Below are 16941 nucleotides of genomic sequence, written 5' to 3'. Positions count from 1 at the left end.
TAAGAAATCCCGCTTGAAGTTTGCTAGAAGTCATATGGAGGACACAGCTCCATGTGGAAGAAGGTGCTTTGGTCAGATGAGACAAAAATTGAACTTTTTGGCCCAAATGCAAAACGTTGTGTATGGAGCAGTGTTGTTTTCGTCAACGAAGACGATAACGATATATTTTCGTTGACGCCCCTTTTTTTAATGACGATAACGTAACGATGACGAGCTAAAATTAGCTCTTTGGGGACGAGAACATGACGAGACGTTTACGAGTTTACGTCAATGAGACGAGACGAGACAAAAATGGGAGAAGGTTTTTCGTCAGATGGTTCACAAACAGAGTTTGTGCGCGGAGTGAGAGAACAAACGGTAAACGTGACCCGGAGCGGCGCCGTGATGCTCATGATGCGGTCTCTCTCTCTCTCTCTCTCTCTCTCTCTCTCTCTCTCTCTCTCTCTCTCTCTCTCTCTCTCTCTCTCTCTCTCTCTCTCTCTCTCTCTCTCTAAAAAAAAATAAAAAAAAATCTCGAAGCGACGATCAGAGGACGAGGAGAGCGGGCGCTTTTGGGAAAAGTACTGTTCACAGTCCGCCGACCACTTCTGCCAGTGCCTATCGTGGTGTCATCTATCTGTGTGTCAAAAGCCAATAGAAGCTATTATTTATCCCAATTTCCAAGACTTATCGAAATTAATTATCACTTCTTATAATGAAACCGACGAAAACTTGACAAAAACCTTTTTAATTTTCGTCTGACTAAAACGTGACTAAAACGATCACATTTTGAAATGACTAAAATATGACTAAACCTAAATGCATTTTCGTCCAAAGGACTAAGACTAAGACTAAAACTAAAAGGGCTGCCAAAAACAACACTGGTATGGAGCAAACCTAACACTGCTCATCATCCTAAATATACGGGGGGGGGGGGGGGGGGGGCATCATGCTACGGGGCTGCTTTTCCTCAGCGGGGACTGGGGAGATTGTAAGAATAGTTGTGAAGATGGATGGAGCCAAATAAAGGGACATTTTGGAGGAAAACCTGCTGGAGTCAGCAAGAGAACTGAGGCTGGGGCGGAGATTCACCTTCCAGCAGGACAATGACCCTTAACACAAAGCTAAATCTACAATGGAATGGTTAAAAAAAAAACATATTAATGTGATAGAGTGGCCCAGTCAAAGTCCTGACCTGAACCCTATTAAAAATCTGTGGAAAGACCTCAAAACTGCTGTTCACTTCACAAACGCTCTCCTTCTAATCTGACAGAGCTTGAGTTGTTTTGTAAAGAGGAATGGGCTAAAATGTCAGTCTCTAGATGTGCAAATCTTGTAGAGTCAGACCCCAAAAGACTTGCTGCTGTTATTGCAGCAAAAAGGGGGTCCCAAGTATTAATTCATATTAATTAATTAATTCATGCTGTATGAATACTTATGCACGCCCCACTTTTCGTTTTTTTTATTTTTTGAAAAGTAACAGAATCATGTATCATTTTGCTTTCACTTCACAGTTGTCTGTTGCTTGTGTGTGAACTTTTGGTTAAAAAAAATCTCAATAAAATCTTTATGTTTATGGCTGTAAACATGACAAAATGAGTTCAAGGTGTATTAATACTTAAAAATAAATTAAATAAATGCATGTTTGCTATCATTGTGTCATTATTCATCATTATTATCAAGCCAATTAAAATCAATTTCTTACCTTTTATGATTAAAAGATACAACCGTTCTCAGGTGGTTTGCAGAATCATTAAGTGATTAAAAAAGTGATGCTCCTACTTCATCTGATTGCAAAACAGTTTCTAGTTGCGCTGCAGATGTTTTGACTGAGAGGAGGAAAACTTCCAGATTTTGAATGCGCCCACTCTGTTTTTAAAACTGGCACTGAAGTTGCCTCCTTTTAAGGATGGTGGGAGTGGTCTAGAAGCTCCTCTGTGGGAACTATGGGACAGATTTGGAAATTCCAGAATTGACGATTCATGTATGTTTGTCACAGGCTTTAAATAAGATAAGATAGGATAGCCTTTATTGATCTCACAATGGAGAAATGTACTTGTCACATACAGCTCTCAGAAACACTCAGGGTGTGCAAATAGGCAGAAAATTTTAGAAAATAAACAAAAAACGGTTAAATAGTACAATAGTGGTATCTTATGTACAATGGCTACCAAGGACTTTGTGGGGCCAAAAGTATAAACAGTATATAATTAAGTAAACAGACTATAAACAAGAATGTTTTAGCAGTGCAGGGTTACATCATAGTGCAAGTGGTTGATAAAGTGATGCAGGTAAGTTATTTAAATACAGGGGTTATTGCACATGTTACTTCACAGTCTTGTTATACAGAGGCTTGCTCACTCCAAAGGACCTCAGTCTCCTCAGAAGGTGGAGGCGACTTTGGCCCTTCTTGTACGTTCCTTGTATTATTAACAGATTTGATACAATAAGACCTTTTGCACAAACCCTCCAACAAATTATTTGTGCAAATTCGCATACCTCACATAGCTTTTTTCTTTAATTAAAACATTATTAGACGTGTTACTGCTGCACCAACAGATTCAAACTGTCTGCGCATGGGCAACATTAAGACATCATGTGTTTTCTATGTTTTCTATGAAAAAATATGTTTTTAATAATTGTACCAACTTGACTTTACATTAAAAATCAGGTGTCCAGAGTTTGATATATGTCCTGGTACAATGTCCCAGATTTCAAGTATTTTAAGGACAGATGCATGTACAGGCATTAAACGAGGAGATGGTGAAAGACTGTTGTGGAGCGGAGGGAGCTGCAGGAGGAAGAAGAAGGAGGGAGGAGGAGCTGATCAGTGAGGGACACCACGCTCTGAAACGGGGACGGGCCCAGGAGGCGCTGCACCGTTTTAGATCATCGAAGGAGACAGAGGACAGACAGCCAGGTTTCCTCTACTTCCAAAATCATGCGGGTCAGATTGACACACAGTGGACTGACACCTGAACAATAATTTGTTGTAATATGACAATGAAACACTTACTTACTTACTTACTTACTCTTCTTTAGGGTTTAGGGTTTAGGGTTCTTTAGAGTCCATGAGGTGATGGAGCTCAGCGAGTATGAAGAGACCCCCGTGGCCTAAAGCCAAGACCCTGAGCCTGTCCTCTCCGGTGGGCGACCCAGAGGACCTGTGGCTGCAGGAGGGCGATGGCAGGAAGCTCCGGCCCATCGTGGACTCCGTCTTTGGACAGGTAGGAGGCTCGAGGCCCTTTTATGCCTCCATTTCGTGAATAAAAGATCCATTCACCAACGATTAATGTTTTTACCATTACCAAAAAGGGCAATAAATGTGGTGACACCTTTATTGTATGTCTATTTCACTGTAGTGAACTTAAGTTCGTAAGTTTTTATGCTAAAACATAGTTAACACCATTATATTTAAGATTCTGCTAAACATTTCTCCCAGCTTTCTTTAGTTTGACCATTTTTGTGATGTTTATAGTTTCACTTTCTTATTGGACACTGATAGGAAGTGACATAGATAGAGGCAAAAAATGTTAAACTGTTACCGTGCCGACCATGTAATGTCAATGGGAAATTAGTCGAACTGCTCTATCTATGTCACTTCCTGTTCAGCAGCTTAAAAATTTAAATAACTTCTATATAGCTTTTCTGCCCAACATTTCTTTTTTAATTTGCTGCTTCACTGAAATTATGATTATTACTTACAACCTATGTTATCCATCTAAATAAGTCATATTTAAGTCACATGTTCAAAGTGCAGTAAACAGGCCAATAAATTTGCCGATAAATTTAATATCATGTCGGGTCCAAAATAATGTGCTGTCTGTCGTAATATCTTCATCAACATCTTTAACTTAGCCCTCCCACATCGAAACTTCACATTTCCTCTTCAGTCCGTTATCTTTAACTTTGTATGAGGGGAAGTCACTATTTAACTTTAAAAAATATTTTCAGCCCAACATTTTTTCATTTATTTGCTGCTTCCCTGAAACAAAAAGATGAACTCATCAGTACTTACAACAGATGTTATCCATCCAAATAAGCCATATTTTCAAAAGCATTCAAACCTGTCATAATGCACTTAATCATATTGAAAAATAATCTTCTAGAACAATAAAGTGAAAATATCGCAGGTTCACTGGAGAAACTAGCCTGACTTAAGAAGTTCAGCAGTTTTTACTGCTTCCACGGTTGAGCCGTGAGCACAAGTGTCTCCTCTCCTGTGGTTGGTGCATTGACTGCCTTGTTGGCTGACATTCACAACTGACAGATGTAATAAAGTGAGGGACAGAAAGCTCTGTCTGGATAATATTACACATTCTAAATAAAGGAGATTTTAGACAAAACTGAAGGAATGCTTGCTATTTGTTAATGCTTGAATTGGACTTTTGTTATTGAACTCATACCTATGACTGGTACAGAAGGCCACATAAGAAGTCATAAGGAGTCACGAGCCAGTATATCATTTTGCTAGTCCCACTTTTTGTAAAAATATTTGAAATTTAATCCAAATCAATATGTGCCAGACTGCTGACAAAGTGACGCCTCAAACGTGATAACACAATAACACAGAAAAGTGTCGCTTTGAGCAGAACCGTTACTGTAAATGGTATAAATACTTTTGGGAAAATGGAAACCTGTGTAATAAACATTTACAGCATGTTGCAATATATTGAGGACATTACCAGCATTAGTGGCTTAAACTTCCTTTTATATAAAGTTAAAATAACAGACTGAAGAGGAAATGTGAAGTTTCGATGTGGGAGGGCTAAGTTTAAGATGTTGGTGTAGATTTTACAGCAGACGGTACATTATCTTGGAAGTTACAAAATACTCACTGTATCAGCAAATGTATTGACCTTTTTACTGTACTTGAAACATGATGTAGAAAAGAAATGTGGTTCTATACTTAAAGTGCATATGACAGGTTTTAATGCTTGGATAACATCTTTTGTATGTAATAATTATCATTTTATTTCAGTGAGGCAGCAATTTCAAGAAAGAAATATTGGACAGAAAAGTTATTTTTATTTTAAATGTTAAACTACTGACTGGAAGTGACATAGATAAAGTTCCACAGCAGTTTAACATGTTTGTCAAGTGTGACATTACACACAATAATAAGCTTCTGGGTCCAAACTTTTGATAGACAAAGATAAACACATAAAAAATGCAACTTTACCTAAATCTCCTGCCGAAATAACAACAGATAAAAAGCCAAAAACTGTTACACCTAATCAGAATAATGTACAGTCGTATGCATAAGTATGGGCCCCCTTAAACTTTTCGACATTTTGCCACACTATGGACTATGAACATAAATATATTTAATTTAAATTTTATGTGAGAGACAAACACTAAAATATAAAACAGCAAAAATTCAAAATGTTGTTAAGTAAGAGGCTGGAAGTTTTGTGTCAACGGGTGCTACTACAATGAAAATGTAGGAGAAAAAACGCATTGTGAGAGAATTGCCCATACAGCACATAACTGCAGGGTGTAAAATGCAGGCAGGGAAAGCTTACATGGAGCACCATAACCATAGGTAGCTGGCATAGTGTACAGGAACATCTGCGCAGAGTATGGGCAAGAAACCCCAAGGTCAAAGTGGGAAACACCTCCAAAGGTGGTAGAGAATGACCGAGCCAAGATCCTGTGGGACCTCCAGATACAGATAGAGAGAATGGTAATGAACCACGCCGGCATTGTGGTGGTGGACAAAGAGCAGAGGAAAGTTCTGGTTGACATAGCAATACCAAGCGACTTCAACATCAGGAAAAAGGAACACGAGAAACCAGAGAAATACTACAGAAATGCCAGGGGCTCAGAGAAGAGCTGGAGATGGCCTGGAGGGTGAAGGCATCAGTGGTGCCTGTTAGTGATGCGCGGGTTGCGGGTTCCACCGCGGACCCCGCGGTCTGCCCGCGGTTCGGGTCGTGAAATTCTCCTTTGATCGCGGGGCGGGTTGGGGCGGGTCAAAAAATGCCGGTAGCTGGCACACTACGACTCCGTACACGCATTCATTGAATTCAGTCACAACTTATTCCGTCGTCTTTACAGCAGGTTTTTGGCATAAATATAGGCCCTACGTCGGATTTTCATAAGATAAGCAGCGTTTTGCAGCTTGTGATCCAGGGAACGCTTTTGTGGAGCTCATGTCTCCTATTTTCCACGGTATGTGCGACTGTGTGTGACTTCGCGTTATACCTCTGCTCTGCTCTCTTCCTCTCTCTCCCTCTTGCACAGCGCTCTTCGGCGGTAGAGAGAGAGAGCGCGCGCTGACACACCGGTACTGTTCATATGGATCATACTTGTAACGCGGAATTTTTAATGGTTGCGGGTGCGGGGTGCGGGTTGTAAAAATAGAACAACGTTGCGGGGCGGGCCGGGGCGGGTTAGAACCTGCTCCAAATGCGGGACCCGCGGGTTGAAAAAAACCCTGACCCGCGCATCACTAGTGCCCGTGGTCGTTGGGGCACTCGGGGCAGTGACCCCCAAACTGGAGGAGTGGCTCCAGCAGATCCCAGGAAATACATCAGACATCTCGGTCCAGAAATGTGCAGTTCTAGGAACAGCAAAGATACTGCGCAGAACCCTCAAGCTCGCAATTTTGTAAACCTGACTTGTACCAAGTAGGCTATACAAGTAGAGAGGGGAATAAACCAATAATAATGATGATAATCAAAAAATGAGACAATAGTGATAATATCAGGAGAACAGATCGTTTTGGACTGGCAGAGCGTACAATGGGGCACTTCCCAACATTCCCAATTTTATCCATGGCCACCATCTCGAACACTTTTGCGCAGCAGGAGGCTTTGTATCGGTATTGAGCCGGATCACTGTCAATGACTTTTGTGAGGGTCCCATTGCCCTGATTCAGTCTCACGCTCTCGATGCCAGTGCCGTTTCCATCCGTGATGTTTGCAGAAACTTCCCACACATTATCCTTGCACTTACACATGAGGGCAAGGATTTACTATGTTGATAATCTCACACACTGGCGGGGAAAAATCTGTAATCTGAACAATGAGAAAAAGTATCCTTCAGTTAATGTTGTTTTCTTTTGTACTTTCAAAAAAAGCAAAAAAGAAGTATTTATTTGGTTAGAACAACCTATATATGTATAAATATTAAAGTAAGTTAATGCCTTTGTTCTTTGCTTAAGTATAGTCTACATTGCAACTGTTTATAAACTCTTTTAAATTGTTCATTTTTGTGTGTTTCAGTTACCTTTTCAAGAACAGAGAATCTAAGAACAGCATAATTGGAGTCAGCGCCGCGAGATGCCTTCAGTGTCAAAGTAACATCTGTGCCAGAGAGTGTTTCAGGAGGGGGCGTTATGGTCAGTGTGCCATTGCTGTACTCTCCTGGTTTCAAGGTGAGACTGGAATGATGAAAAAACACATTAATCGCACCAAGTTTATAAATGTTTCATATGCTTCATGACCTAGCTCTTTCCCTGACCTCTTTGGGTAGTCCATTTTGAAATCTCTGTCGTTTCGAGCATTGATGGTGAAATCACCGCCAGCACCATTTGTCAAGACACTAAAGAGCAATGTGAATGGTTTACCTGGCTCCAAACTGCTGGATAAACAAACAATGGAAAAAAATGCAATTATTGTGCAGTAAAGGACTTCCATTCTATACACTCCAATATGCTCCTATAACATTTATACTGCTGGCTTCAGCTTTTTCTTGAACACGCCCCTCTCCAATATTGGACACCCCCCCCTTCCGAATGGTCCAATAAGATCCCTTTCACCCCCCCTCTGTGTACTTCAGACTATAGACTCTGCCATAGATACTGCAGCCCCTGTACTTCACCAGCCATGGTACTCACAAGGCTGTGGCTGTCATGGTTTGAGGTGGTACGAAGAAAATAAAAACCCAAAATGCAGGACTGCAACAAAACTGGTGATGTTTAATGACGGAAACCAAAATAACAAAATCCAGAGACGAAACTAAAACAGACCGGGGCTGACATAGACAATGACACGACAAAGGACAAGGGAAACACAGGGGTATAAATACAAGAGGAAACGGGGCACAGGTGAAACACATCAGGGCGGGGCAGGCAATAACGAGAGGAGTAAAGCAAAATCACAAGGACAGAACACATGTCAAAATAAAACACAGGACAAGACCAAACACAAGAAAACATGAACAAAAGACGAATCATGACAGTACCCCCCCACCAAGGGACGGCTCCCAGACGTCCCACGATATAAACAGCCCCGGGAGGGTGGAGGGGGTCCGGAGGAGGAAACAGAGTCCAAATCAGGGAAGCAACAAGAGGGACATGACACAGGAGGAGCCCACCCCGGACGGAGGTTCGGTCCGATGGTGGCCCCAGAACAGATGGAGCCCACCCTGGACGGAGAATAATGTTCAGCGGTGGCTCCGGGACAGAAGGGGCCCACCTCAAACCGAGGTCAGTGTCCGGCAGTGGCTCAGGGGAACAAACAGGGGGAACCCACCCCAGACGGATGTCTCAGTCCTATGGTGGCCCCAGGACAAGAGAAGCCCACCCTGGACGGAGAAAGTGTCCAGCGGTAGCTCCGGAACGGAAGGGGCCCACCTCAGACGGAGGTCGGGGTCTGGCAGTGGCTCAGGGATAGGTGCAGGCACTGGAGGCAGCTGAGAGACTGGAGTGGGAAGGGCCCACCCAGGACAGAACAAGGTCCCGCAGTGGACCTGGGGCACGAACAGGAGGAGCCCACCCCAGACGGAGGTCTCGGTCCGATGGTGGCCCCAGGACAAGAGAAGCCCACCCTGGACGGAGAAAGTGTCCAGCGGTGGCTCCGGAACAGAAGGGGCCCACCTCGGACGGAGGTCGGGGTCTGGCAGTGGCTCAGGGTGGGAAGAAGGGGACAGCCACCCTGGACGGAGGTAGATGTCCAGCGGTGGCTCCGGGACAGAGCAGGAACAGGGGTCAGGGTCCTCAGCTGCCAAAAGGCAGTCCGCTGGGTATAGAAGTGGTCGTGTCATTCTGTCATGGTTTGAGGTGGTACGAAGAAAATAAAAACCCAAAATGCAGGACTGCAACAAAACTGGTGATGTTTAATGACGGAAACCAAAATAACAAAATCCAGAGACAAAACTAAAACAGACCAGGGCTGACATAGACAATGACACGACAAAGGACAAGGGAAACACAGGGGTATAAATACAAGAGGAAACGGGGCACAGGTGAAACACATCAGGGCGGGGCAGGCAATAACGAGAGGAGTAAAGCAAAATCACAAGGACAGAACACATGTCAAAATAAAACACAGGACAAGACCAAACACAAGAAAACATGAACAAAAGACGAATCATGACAGTGGCTACCCACGAAGCCAACCCCCTGGTAGATAATCTACTCATTGCAGCTAATATGTAACCAGTTAGCATTCGTGCCTCACAGCTAGAAGGTCCCAGGTTCGATTCCCACCTGGACGGGGCCTTTCTGTGTGGAGTTAGTATGTTTTCCCCATGTCTGCGTAGGTTTCCTCTGTGTACTCCGGTTTCCGCTACCACAAAAAATATGTACAATAGGTTCCCCTCTGCGGCCACGACTCCCCTGTGGAAAAGATTCTTAATCTTAGTGGGACTTTTCTGGTTAATTAAAGGTCAAATAAAAATATTTGGGTGATTGTGTCTCTCCCCTTCCAAACCAAATTATGTTCCCACTTATGTATTGAGTCCTTTTCCTTTTTCCATAGTGATTATGAACCTCTTACACTACAACACAGAGTTAAAGAGTAATTATACAGGCTTATATGGTGCCCACAAGTTCCCTACCATTGATGACAACATTTAGACAGCGTCTTATGACACAACACACCTGCAGTGTGACCTATGGCCTTAATACTGATGTGGGATGGAAATGTAATATCGGTAATATATAAATTGTGCAATATGGTTGGATAGCAGGATAGTAGACCAAGATTAAGGTCCATCTGTACATTTTGTTTTGGACTTTTGTAGGGCTGAGCAAAATGTAATCAAATCTTAGTTATCGTCATGGTGGCTTTTTAATAGTTTGGTCCACCACCAGCCAACTGTGTGGTAGTAACACCATTATTATTATTATTATTATTATTATTATTATTATTATTATTATTATTATTATTATTATTATTATTATTATTATTATTATTATTATTATTATTATTATTATTATTATTATTATTATTATTATTATTATTATTATTATTATTATTATTATTATTATTATTATTATTATATTGTTCAGCCCTGTAGCTTACTGTATATGAATATGGTTCCTACTATTCCCCATCAGTGAGTGACATTATCACTGTGTTCACTGAGATTGTTTCTCCTTTTTCAGTAAACCAACCTGGATGTTGACTTTAGAGACGGACATCTGAGTGGTAGACTGTCGTTGGAAGTCTGTGTTTGAAACTATGTCAGTTCCTTTCAGAAGAATCACAAACTCTCCTTCGGGCACTGAGGAGACCGTGACAGTTTCCGTCTCCCATGGAGGTTGTATTGGTGACAACAGAGGCAGAACTGGACACTGAAATCAGACTGACTTCCTTCACTTTGAGCGAGTCAGGGCCTTCTCTACCCATCAGAGGCAGCATGAGGGTGACAGGCTGGCCTGAGTAGAGTAAGAGAGAAAGGTGGGTTTTTATTGTTTTACAGACACAAAAATGGCCAAAGATGATACACATAATAATTATACAGTGCAATGCAAAAACTTTATGATGAAGGTAATGATGTTTACTTAGAGCCTAGATCAAGATTTTATTTTTTTTAAGAGAGCAAACTACCCACAATCTGAACATTTTAAATATTGGTCAGTGCAGATGTTTCTAACAGGGTTGGAAAAACCTGCATTCTTTTCCATCTTTATGAACTGGCCTGAAGACTATTCAACCTGGATAGACTCAAACAGACAAAAGCAGCGATTAGGAAGATTTATTGACATGTATATTAGTTTTGGCGATCAGACCTCGGCAGTAGACATCGATGTATGTATGAAAGTCAGGATGGATGAACAGTTTGGAGTTAGGGATTTCTTCCCCGGAGCCTGGACACTGGTGGTGGTATAGGAGACCTGTGAAAATGCAGCAGGTAGAAGCCGTGGGCAGAAGAGGCGGAGATGGGGTGGAGGCGGGTCGCAGCGCATCTGGGAAGCGAACGAACCATGATTGCTGGGGCTTAAAAGCGGGACCGAGGGCGATGATTGGCGGCTGCGGAGGTGCGGCGCTTATGCTGATGGCTGAGGTGGAGGTGTGGCCCTCTCGGAAGTGATCATTGGCTGGAGGTATGTGATGCTGAAATTAGTCTACCAGGTTGAATTAACACCTAGGCTTCATAAGAGGAATTCCCTAATAGTATAAAAGTTTGACAGTCATTTATGTTATGAGAATTTCCAAGACAGAGGTATTTTTTGCACTTAGATTTGTGTATGCATATTTCCATAATTATCTGTACAGCTTGCATTAATCTAAGGTTCTAAAGAAGCTGGTTGGTTTTCTGTTATAGAAATGTGTCTTTTACCTGTAAAACTGCAGATATTTTAAGCATTTACATAAATGTAATACATATATATAATACATATGATTCAGAACAGACATAAAGTTTGTTGTTTTCTCCTACATAATAGAATAATGGTGGCATTTTTCAGTCATACAGGCATAACTTATCAGTTGAATGGACTTTATTCATGGTAGGTTTGTAGAACCAATTTCTACTAATTGCTGATTGGAGATTTCAAAAACATCTTCTAAAAATTCTTGACTCAACATCGTGAATGCAACCTATTACCAGGAGTTTGCAACTTTGTAAATCTGACTTTTGCAAAGTAGACTATTGAACGGCCAAAGTCATGTTACAGCAAAAGAGAGAGGAATAAACTAATTTGGCCGGATAATGAAGACAGAAATCAATAGTGATAATATCAGGAGAAGAGATAGTTTTGGAGCAGGGGCGCTGGCGGAGCGTACAATGGGGCACTTCCCAACATTCCCAATTTTATCCACGGCCACCATCTCGAACACTTTTGCGCAGCAGGAGGCATTGTATCGGTATTGAGCCGGATCACTGTCGATGACTTTTGTGAGGGTCCCACTGCCCTGATTCAGTCTCACGCTCTCGATGCCAGTGCCGTTTCCATCCGTGATGTTTGCAGAAACTTCCCACACATAATCCTTGCACTTAGACACATGAGGGCAAGGATTTACTATGTTGATAATCTCACACACTGGCGGGAAAAAATCTGTAATCTGAACAATGACAAAAAGTATCCTTTAGTTAGTGTTGTTTTCTTTTGTACTTTATGCAGAGAAAAAAGGTATTCATTAGGTTAAAACAACCTATGTATGACTAAATATTAAAGTAAGATAATGCCTTCGTTCTTTGCTTAAGTATGCTCTACATGGCAACTGTTTATATACTCTTTTAAATTGTTGATTTTTGTGTGTTTTAAGTTACCTTTTTAAGAACAGAGAATCTAAGAACAACATAATTGGAGTCAGCGCCACGAGATGCCTTCAGTGTCAAAGTAACATCTGTGCCAGAGAGTGTTTCAGGAGGGGGCGTTATGGTCAGTGTGTCTTTGCTGTACTCTCCTGGTTTCAAGGTGAGACTGAAATGATGAAAAAACACATTAATCACACTATGTTTATAAATGTTTCATATGCTTCAAGACCTAGCTTCTGACCTCTTTGGGTAGTCCATTTTGAAATCTCTGTCGTTTCGAGCATCAATGGTGTAATCACCGCCAGCACCGTTTGTCAAGACACTGAAGGGCAATGTGAATGGTTCACTTGGCTCCAAACTGCTGGATTCAGTGGCCTGGGGGAAAAAAATGCAATTATTGTGCAGTATAGGGCTTCCGTTCTAATTAGATAAACACCCACAAAAACAAGTTGACCATTGAGCTTCATGGGTCATTAAAGGAATAGGCCACTGTTTTTACATACTGAGTTATGTTCTTACCTTAGCTTAGATGAGTTCATTTGTCTGGTCTTCACACATGCCTGGAGTACAGGAGTATTTTGGCGTCAACACAGTAAAGTGAAGATATTACTGGGCGGATGTTGAAGTACTCCTGGTATTATTACACCTTACAGAATAGTTCCCCTTTTTATCCGCTTAGAAAATGTACATTGTTTAATTTTGTGTAACTATACTTGGATCGTGTAACACTTCATGTAACCATAATTAAATAAGGAAAACATGGAAGAGCTTGGTAGCTTCTATTTTCACCTCGTTTGGAGCTATAGAGGAGAGGAGGAGAGGCTAAATGCTAACACCGTCTGTGCTGTGTTTACGTGACTGAGGGCACGCGTGACGACCAGACAGGTACAAATGAACTCGTCTAAGCTAAGGTAAGAACATATCTCAGTATATAAAACGGTGGCCTATTCCTTTAAGTGATTGTATAATTATGGTCAGATCAGAATGTTTGGGGTTTTGGATGGCATCCTTTTATTTTGCAGTGTGACCTATTTAATACTGATGAGGGATGGAAAATGTAATATAGGTAATATATAAATCATGCAATATGGTTGGATAGCAGGGTAGAAGACCAAGATTGAGTTCCATCTGTACATTTTTGTTTTGGACATTTGCAGGGCTGTTTAAAAAAAAAAATGCTATCTCATGGTGGCTTTCTAATAGTTTGGTCCACCACCAGTCAACTGTGTGGCAGAGCACAGCATTATTATTATCATTATTATTATTATATTGCTCAGCCCTGTAACTTACTGTATATGAATATGGTTCCTGCTGCTCCCCATCAGTGAGTGACATTATCACTGTGTTCACTGTGATTGTTTCTGCTGATGGGCTCCTTTTTCAATAAACCAACCTGAATGTTGACTTTAGAGACGGACATCTGAGTGGTAGACTGTCGTTGGAAGTCTGTGTTTGAAACTGTGTCAGTTCCTTTCAGAAGAATCACAAACTCTTCGGGCACTGAGGAGACAGTGACTAGGATGCTTCCGTCTCCCATGGAGGTTGTGTTGGCGACAACAGAGGCAGAACTGGACACTGAAATCAGACTGATTTCCTTCACTTTGAGCGAGTCAGGGCCTTCTCTACCCATCACAGGCAGCATGAGGGTGGCAGGCTGGCCTGAGTAGAGTAAGAGAGAAAGGTGGGTTTTTATGATTTTACAGACATGAAAATGGCCAGAGATGATACACATAATGATATGATACAGTGCAAAGCAAAAACTTTATGGTGAAGGTAATGGTGCTTTCTTAGAGCCTCAATCATGATTTAAATTTCATTACGATTCTTGTTCAGTTGGTAGCTTATCTATCTCCTCTGAAACAATTCAGTGAATCTCAGTTTGATTCCATTTCATCATTGCTCTACACCAGTGGTTCTCAACCTGGGGGTCGGGACCCCCAAGGGAGTCGCGAGACAAATTTGGGGGGTCGCCAGATCATGTAGATAAAATATTTTTTTTTTTATTGTCACATGTGTGTGGTATTTTACCAGAGTGCCATTATATGTTCGTAATTTGCTGAATTTTAATTTAGCCATTTGTTTTTTTCTTCCAATTTCTCACGGTGTGACCCGGGCGGGGGGTCACGAACTCCTTTAACTGTTATAATGGGGGTCGCGGCTCCAAAAGGTTGAGAACCACTGCTCTACACACGCACAAAAAGCTGTCCTAACAATGCCTCCACAAAGAAGCTGAACCTGCCTTAATTGTGACAGTAAAAATAGTGGCCAGACATAAATAAATATTCAAAGACCTTCAGAAATCATGAAAAATTCAACTCCTTTTTTAGTACTTATTATAATTTTTGGGGGTTTATTCCCTGGTATTACCTGCTTGTGGACGTCCTGTAAGTACAGCATATCCTGGGTGAGGACCTCCAAATTCCTCCACAAAGTCATAGATGAAGTCAATGGTGCTCTGGCCTGGCAACACATACAGATTGTAATTATTACGAGTAATTTCAAGAATACAATGCATTCTTTGCACATGTCTAAGATACTGTAAAATTAAAACGACTTAGTAACACTGAAATGCCTGTTAATGAGTGGCACAAGGGAACATTAGATTATAAAACATGTGCAATAACATGTAACATGTGCAATAATCTCTGTATCAGCTGCACTTTATTAACTCTTCTTCTTGAACGCCGACTGTAACAAGTGAATTTCTCCTTTGTGAGATCAATAAAGGTTTATCTTATCTTATCTTATCTTATCTTAAAAAGCAGAGAGAAAAAAAAAAAAAAAAAATATATATATATATATATATATATACACTGCTCACAAAAACTTAGGGCACACTCAAAAAACACATCCTTAATGTCAATCAATTCGATTTTTCGGATGAAAATCTTTATTCATAGTGTAGGGCAATGTGTTGAGAACAAAATAACATAAGAATGAAAAATGGTAATCAAATTCTCAACCCCTGGAGGTCTGGATCCAAAATTATAGTCAAAATCAAAGTGACAAATCCGGTCACTGGTTGATCCAAATTCTGTAGAAATTCCTGTGTGGCCTCCACGTGCCTGAATGCACTCCCTACAACGCCTGGGCATGCTCCTGATGAGACCACGGATGTCCTCCTGAGTGATCTCCTCCTAGACCTGGATTAGAGCATCAGTCAGCTCCTGGACAGTCTGTGGTGCGACGTGGCGTTGATGGATGGACCGAGACATGATGTCCCAGATGTGCTCTATTGGATTTAAGTCTGGGGAACGGGCAGGCCAGTCCATAACATCAATACCTTCATCATGCAGGAACTGCTGACACACTCTTGCCACATGTGGCCTGGCATTATCATGCATCAGAAGGAACCCAGGGCCCACAGCACCAGCATATGGTCTTACAATAGGTCTGAGGATCTCATCCCGGTCCCCAATGCCTGTCAGGGAACCTCTGGCTCGCACATGGAGGGCTGTGCGGCCCTCCAATGAAATGCCTCCCCAGACCATCACTGACCCACCACCAAACCGGTCATGCTGGATGATGTTGCATCAGCAGAACGTTCTCCAGGGCGTCTCCAGACTCTGTCACGTCTGTCACATGTGCTCAGGGTGAACCTGCCCTCATCCGTGAAGAGCACAGGGCACCATTGGCCAATCTGCCAATCGCTGTGTTCTCGGGCAAATGCCAATCGGGCTGCACGGTGTTGGGCAGTAAGCACCGGCCCAACTTGTGGACGTCGGGCCCTCATACCACCCTCATGGAGTCGGTTTCTGACCGTTTGAGTACCAACATGCACATTTGTGGCCCTCTGGAGGTCATTTTGTAGGGCTCGGGCAGTGCTTCTCCTGTTTCTCTGTGCACAAATGAGCAGATAGCGGTCCTGCTGCTGGGTTGTTGACCTCGGTCGCCCCCCCCCAGGTCTCCTGGTGTACTGGCCTGTCTCCTGGTATCTCCTCCATGCTCTGGACACTGCGCTGGGAGACACAGCAAACCTTCTTGCCACAGCGGGAATAGACGTGCCATTTTGGATGAGCATCACTCCCTGAGCGACTTCTGTGGGTTGTAGATGCTCCTCATGATACCTCTAGTGGTGAGAACACTGGACAAATGCAAAAGAGTTCCAAAAATACGGTACAAAGGATGAAGACAGGGAAATGGTCTGTGGTCATTACCTGCAAAACCATTCCTCTTTTGGAGTGATCTTGCTAATTGCCTCTCATTTCCACCTGATGTCTGTTTAATTTCCACAACACCAAGTGAAATTGATTCACAATAAGCGTGGCTTCCTAACTGGACAGTCTGATATCCCAGAAATTTTACTGACTTGGGGCCAGATCTTGTGGTTCATAGCGCAGGCTGTAGAGAAGACGAGTGCGCAGACGGGTGGCGCTCCTTGCAATCTTCAGTGTCATACCTGGCGCAAAAAGTGGGCAGGACAGGAGGGAGGGACAGACTCGCATTGCGATGTTGTGGTGCCGCCCCCTCCCCATGCTTTCCCCAGACCTGCGGAAGGCGGTGGGTTGCGAGGGAGGGTTCTCCTGT

The 16941-nt window shown here is 42.4% G+C and overlaps 3 protein-coding genes across 3 annotated transcripts in view; 1 reads left to right on the top strand and 2 right to left on the bottom strand.

Annotated features, from left to right (window-relative positions):
• LOC306960834 (von Willebrand factor A domain-containing protein 7-like) overlaps positions 1-1747 on the bottom strand; it is a 36871-nt gene extending 35124 nt beyond the window's left edge. Inside the window, exon 1 of the mRNA XM_079553413.1 lies at positions 1685-1747. The gene's annotated coding sequence lies outside the window, so the exon portion shown is untranslated. The remainder of the gene's footprint in view (positions 1-1684) is intronic.
• LOC306960788 (von Willebrand factor A domain-containing protein 7-like) overlaps positions 1-16941 on the bottom strand; it is a gene marked incomplete at its 5' end in the record, with an annotated part of 50703 nt that overhangs the window by 16343 nt on the left and 17419 nt on the right. The window lies entirely within an intron of this gene.
• Positions 3071-16941, top strand: part of cabp2a (calcium binding protein 2a) — a gene marked incomplete at its 5' end in the record, with an annotated part of 64967 nt that continues 51096 nt past the window's right edge. Inside the window, one exon of the mRNA XM_079553496.1 lies at positions 3071-3206. Within this exon, the coding sequence (XP_079409622.1) occupies positions 3075-3206 (132 nt within the window). The remainder of the gene's footprint in view (positions 3207-16941) is intronic.

Source organism: Gobius niger (genome assembly GCF_951799975.1).
Source record: "Gobius niger genome assembly, chromosome: 3".
Classification (NCBI taxonomy): Eukaryota; Metazoa; Chordata; class Actinopteri; order Gobiiformes; family Gobiidae; genus Gobius; species Gobius niger.
Note: the sequence above shows the minus strand (reverse complement) of the source record. Positions and strands in the feature narration are given on the sequence as shown.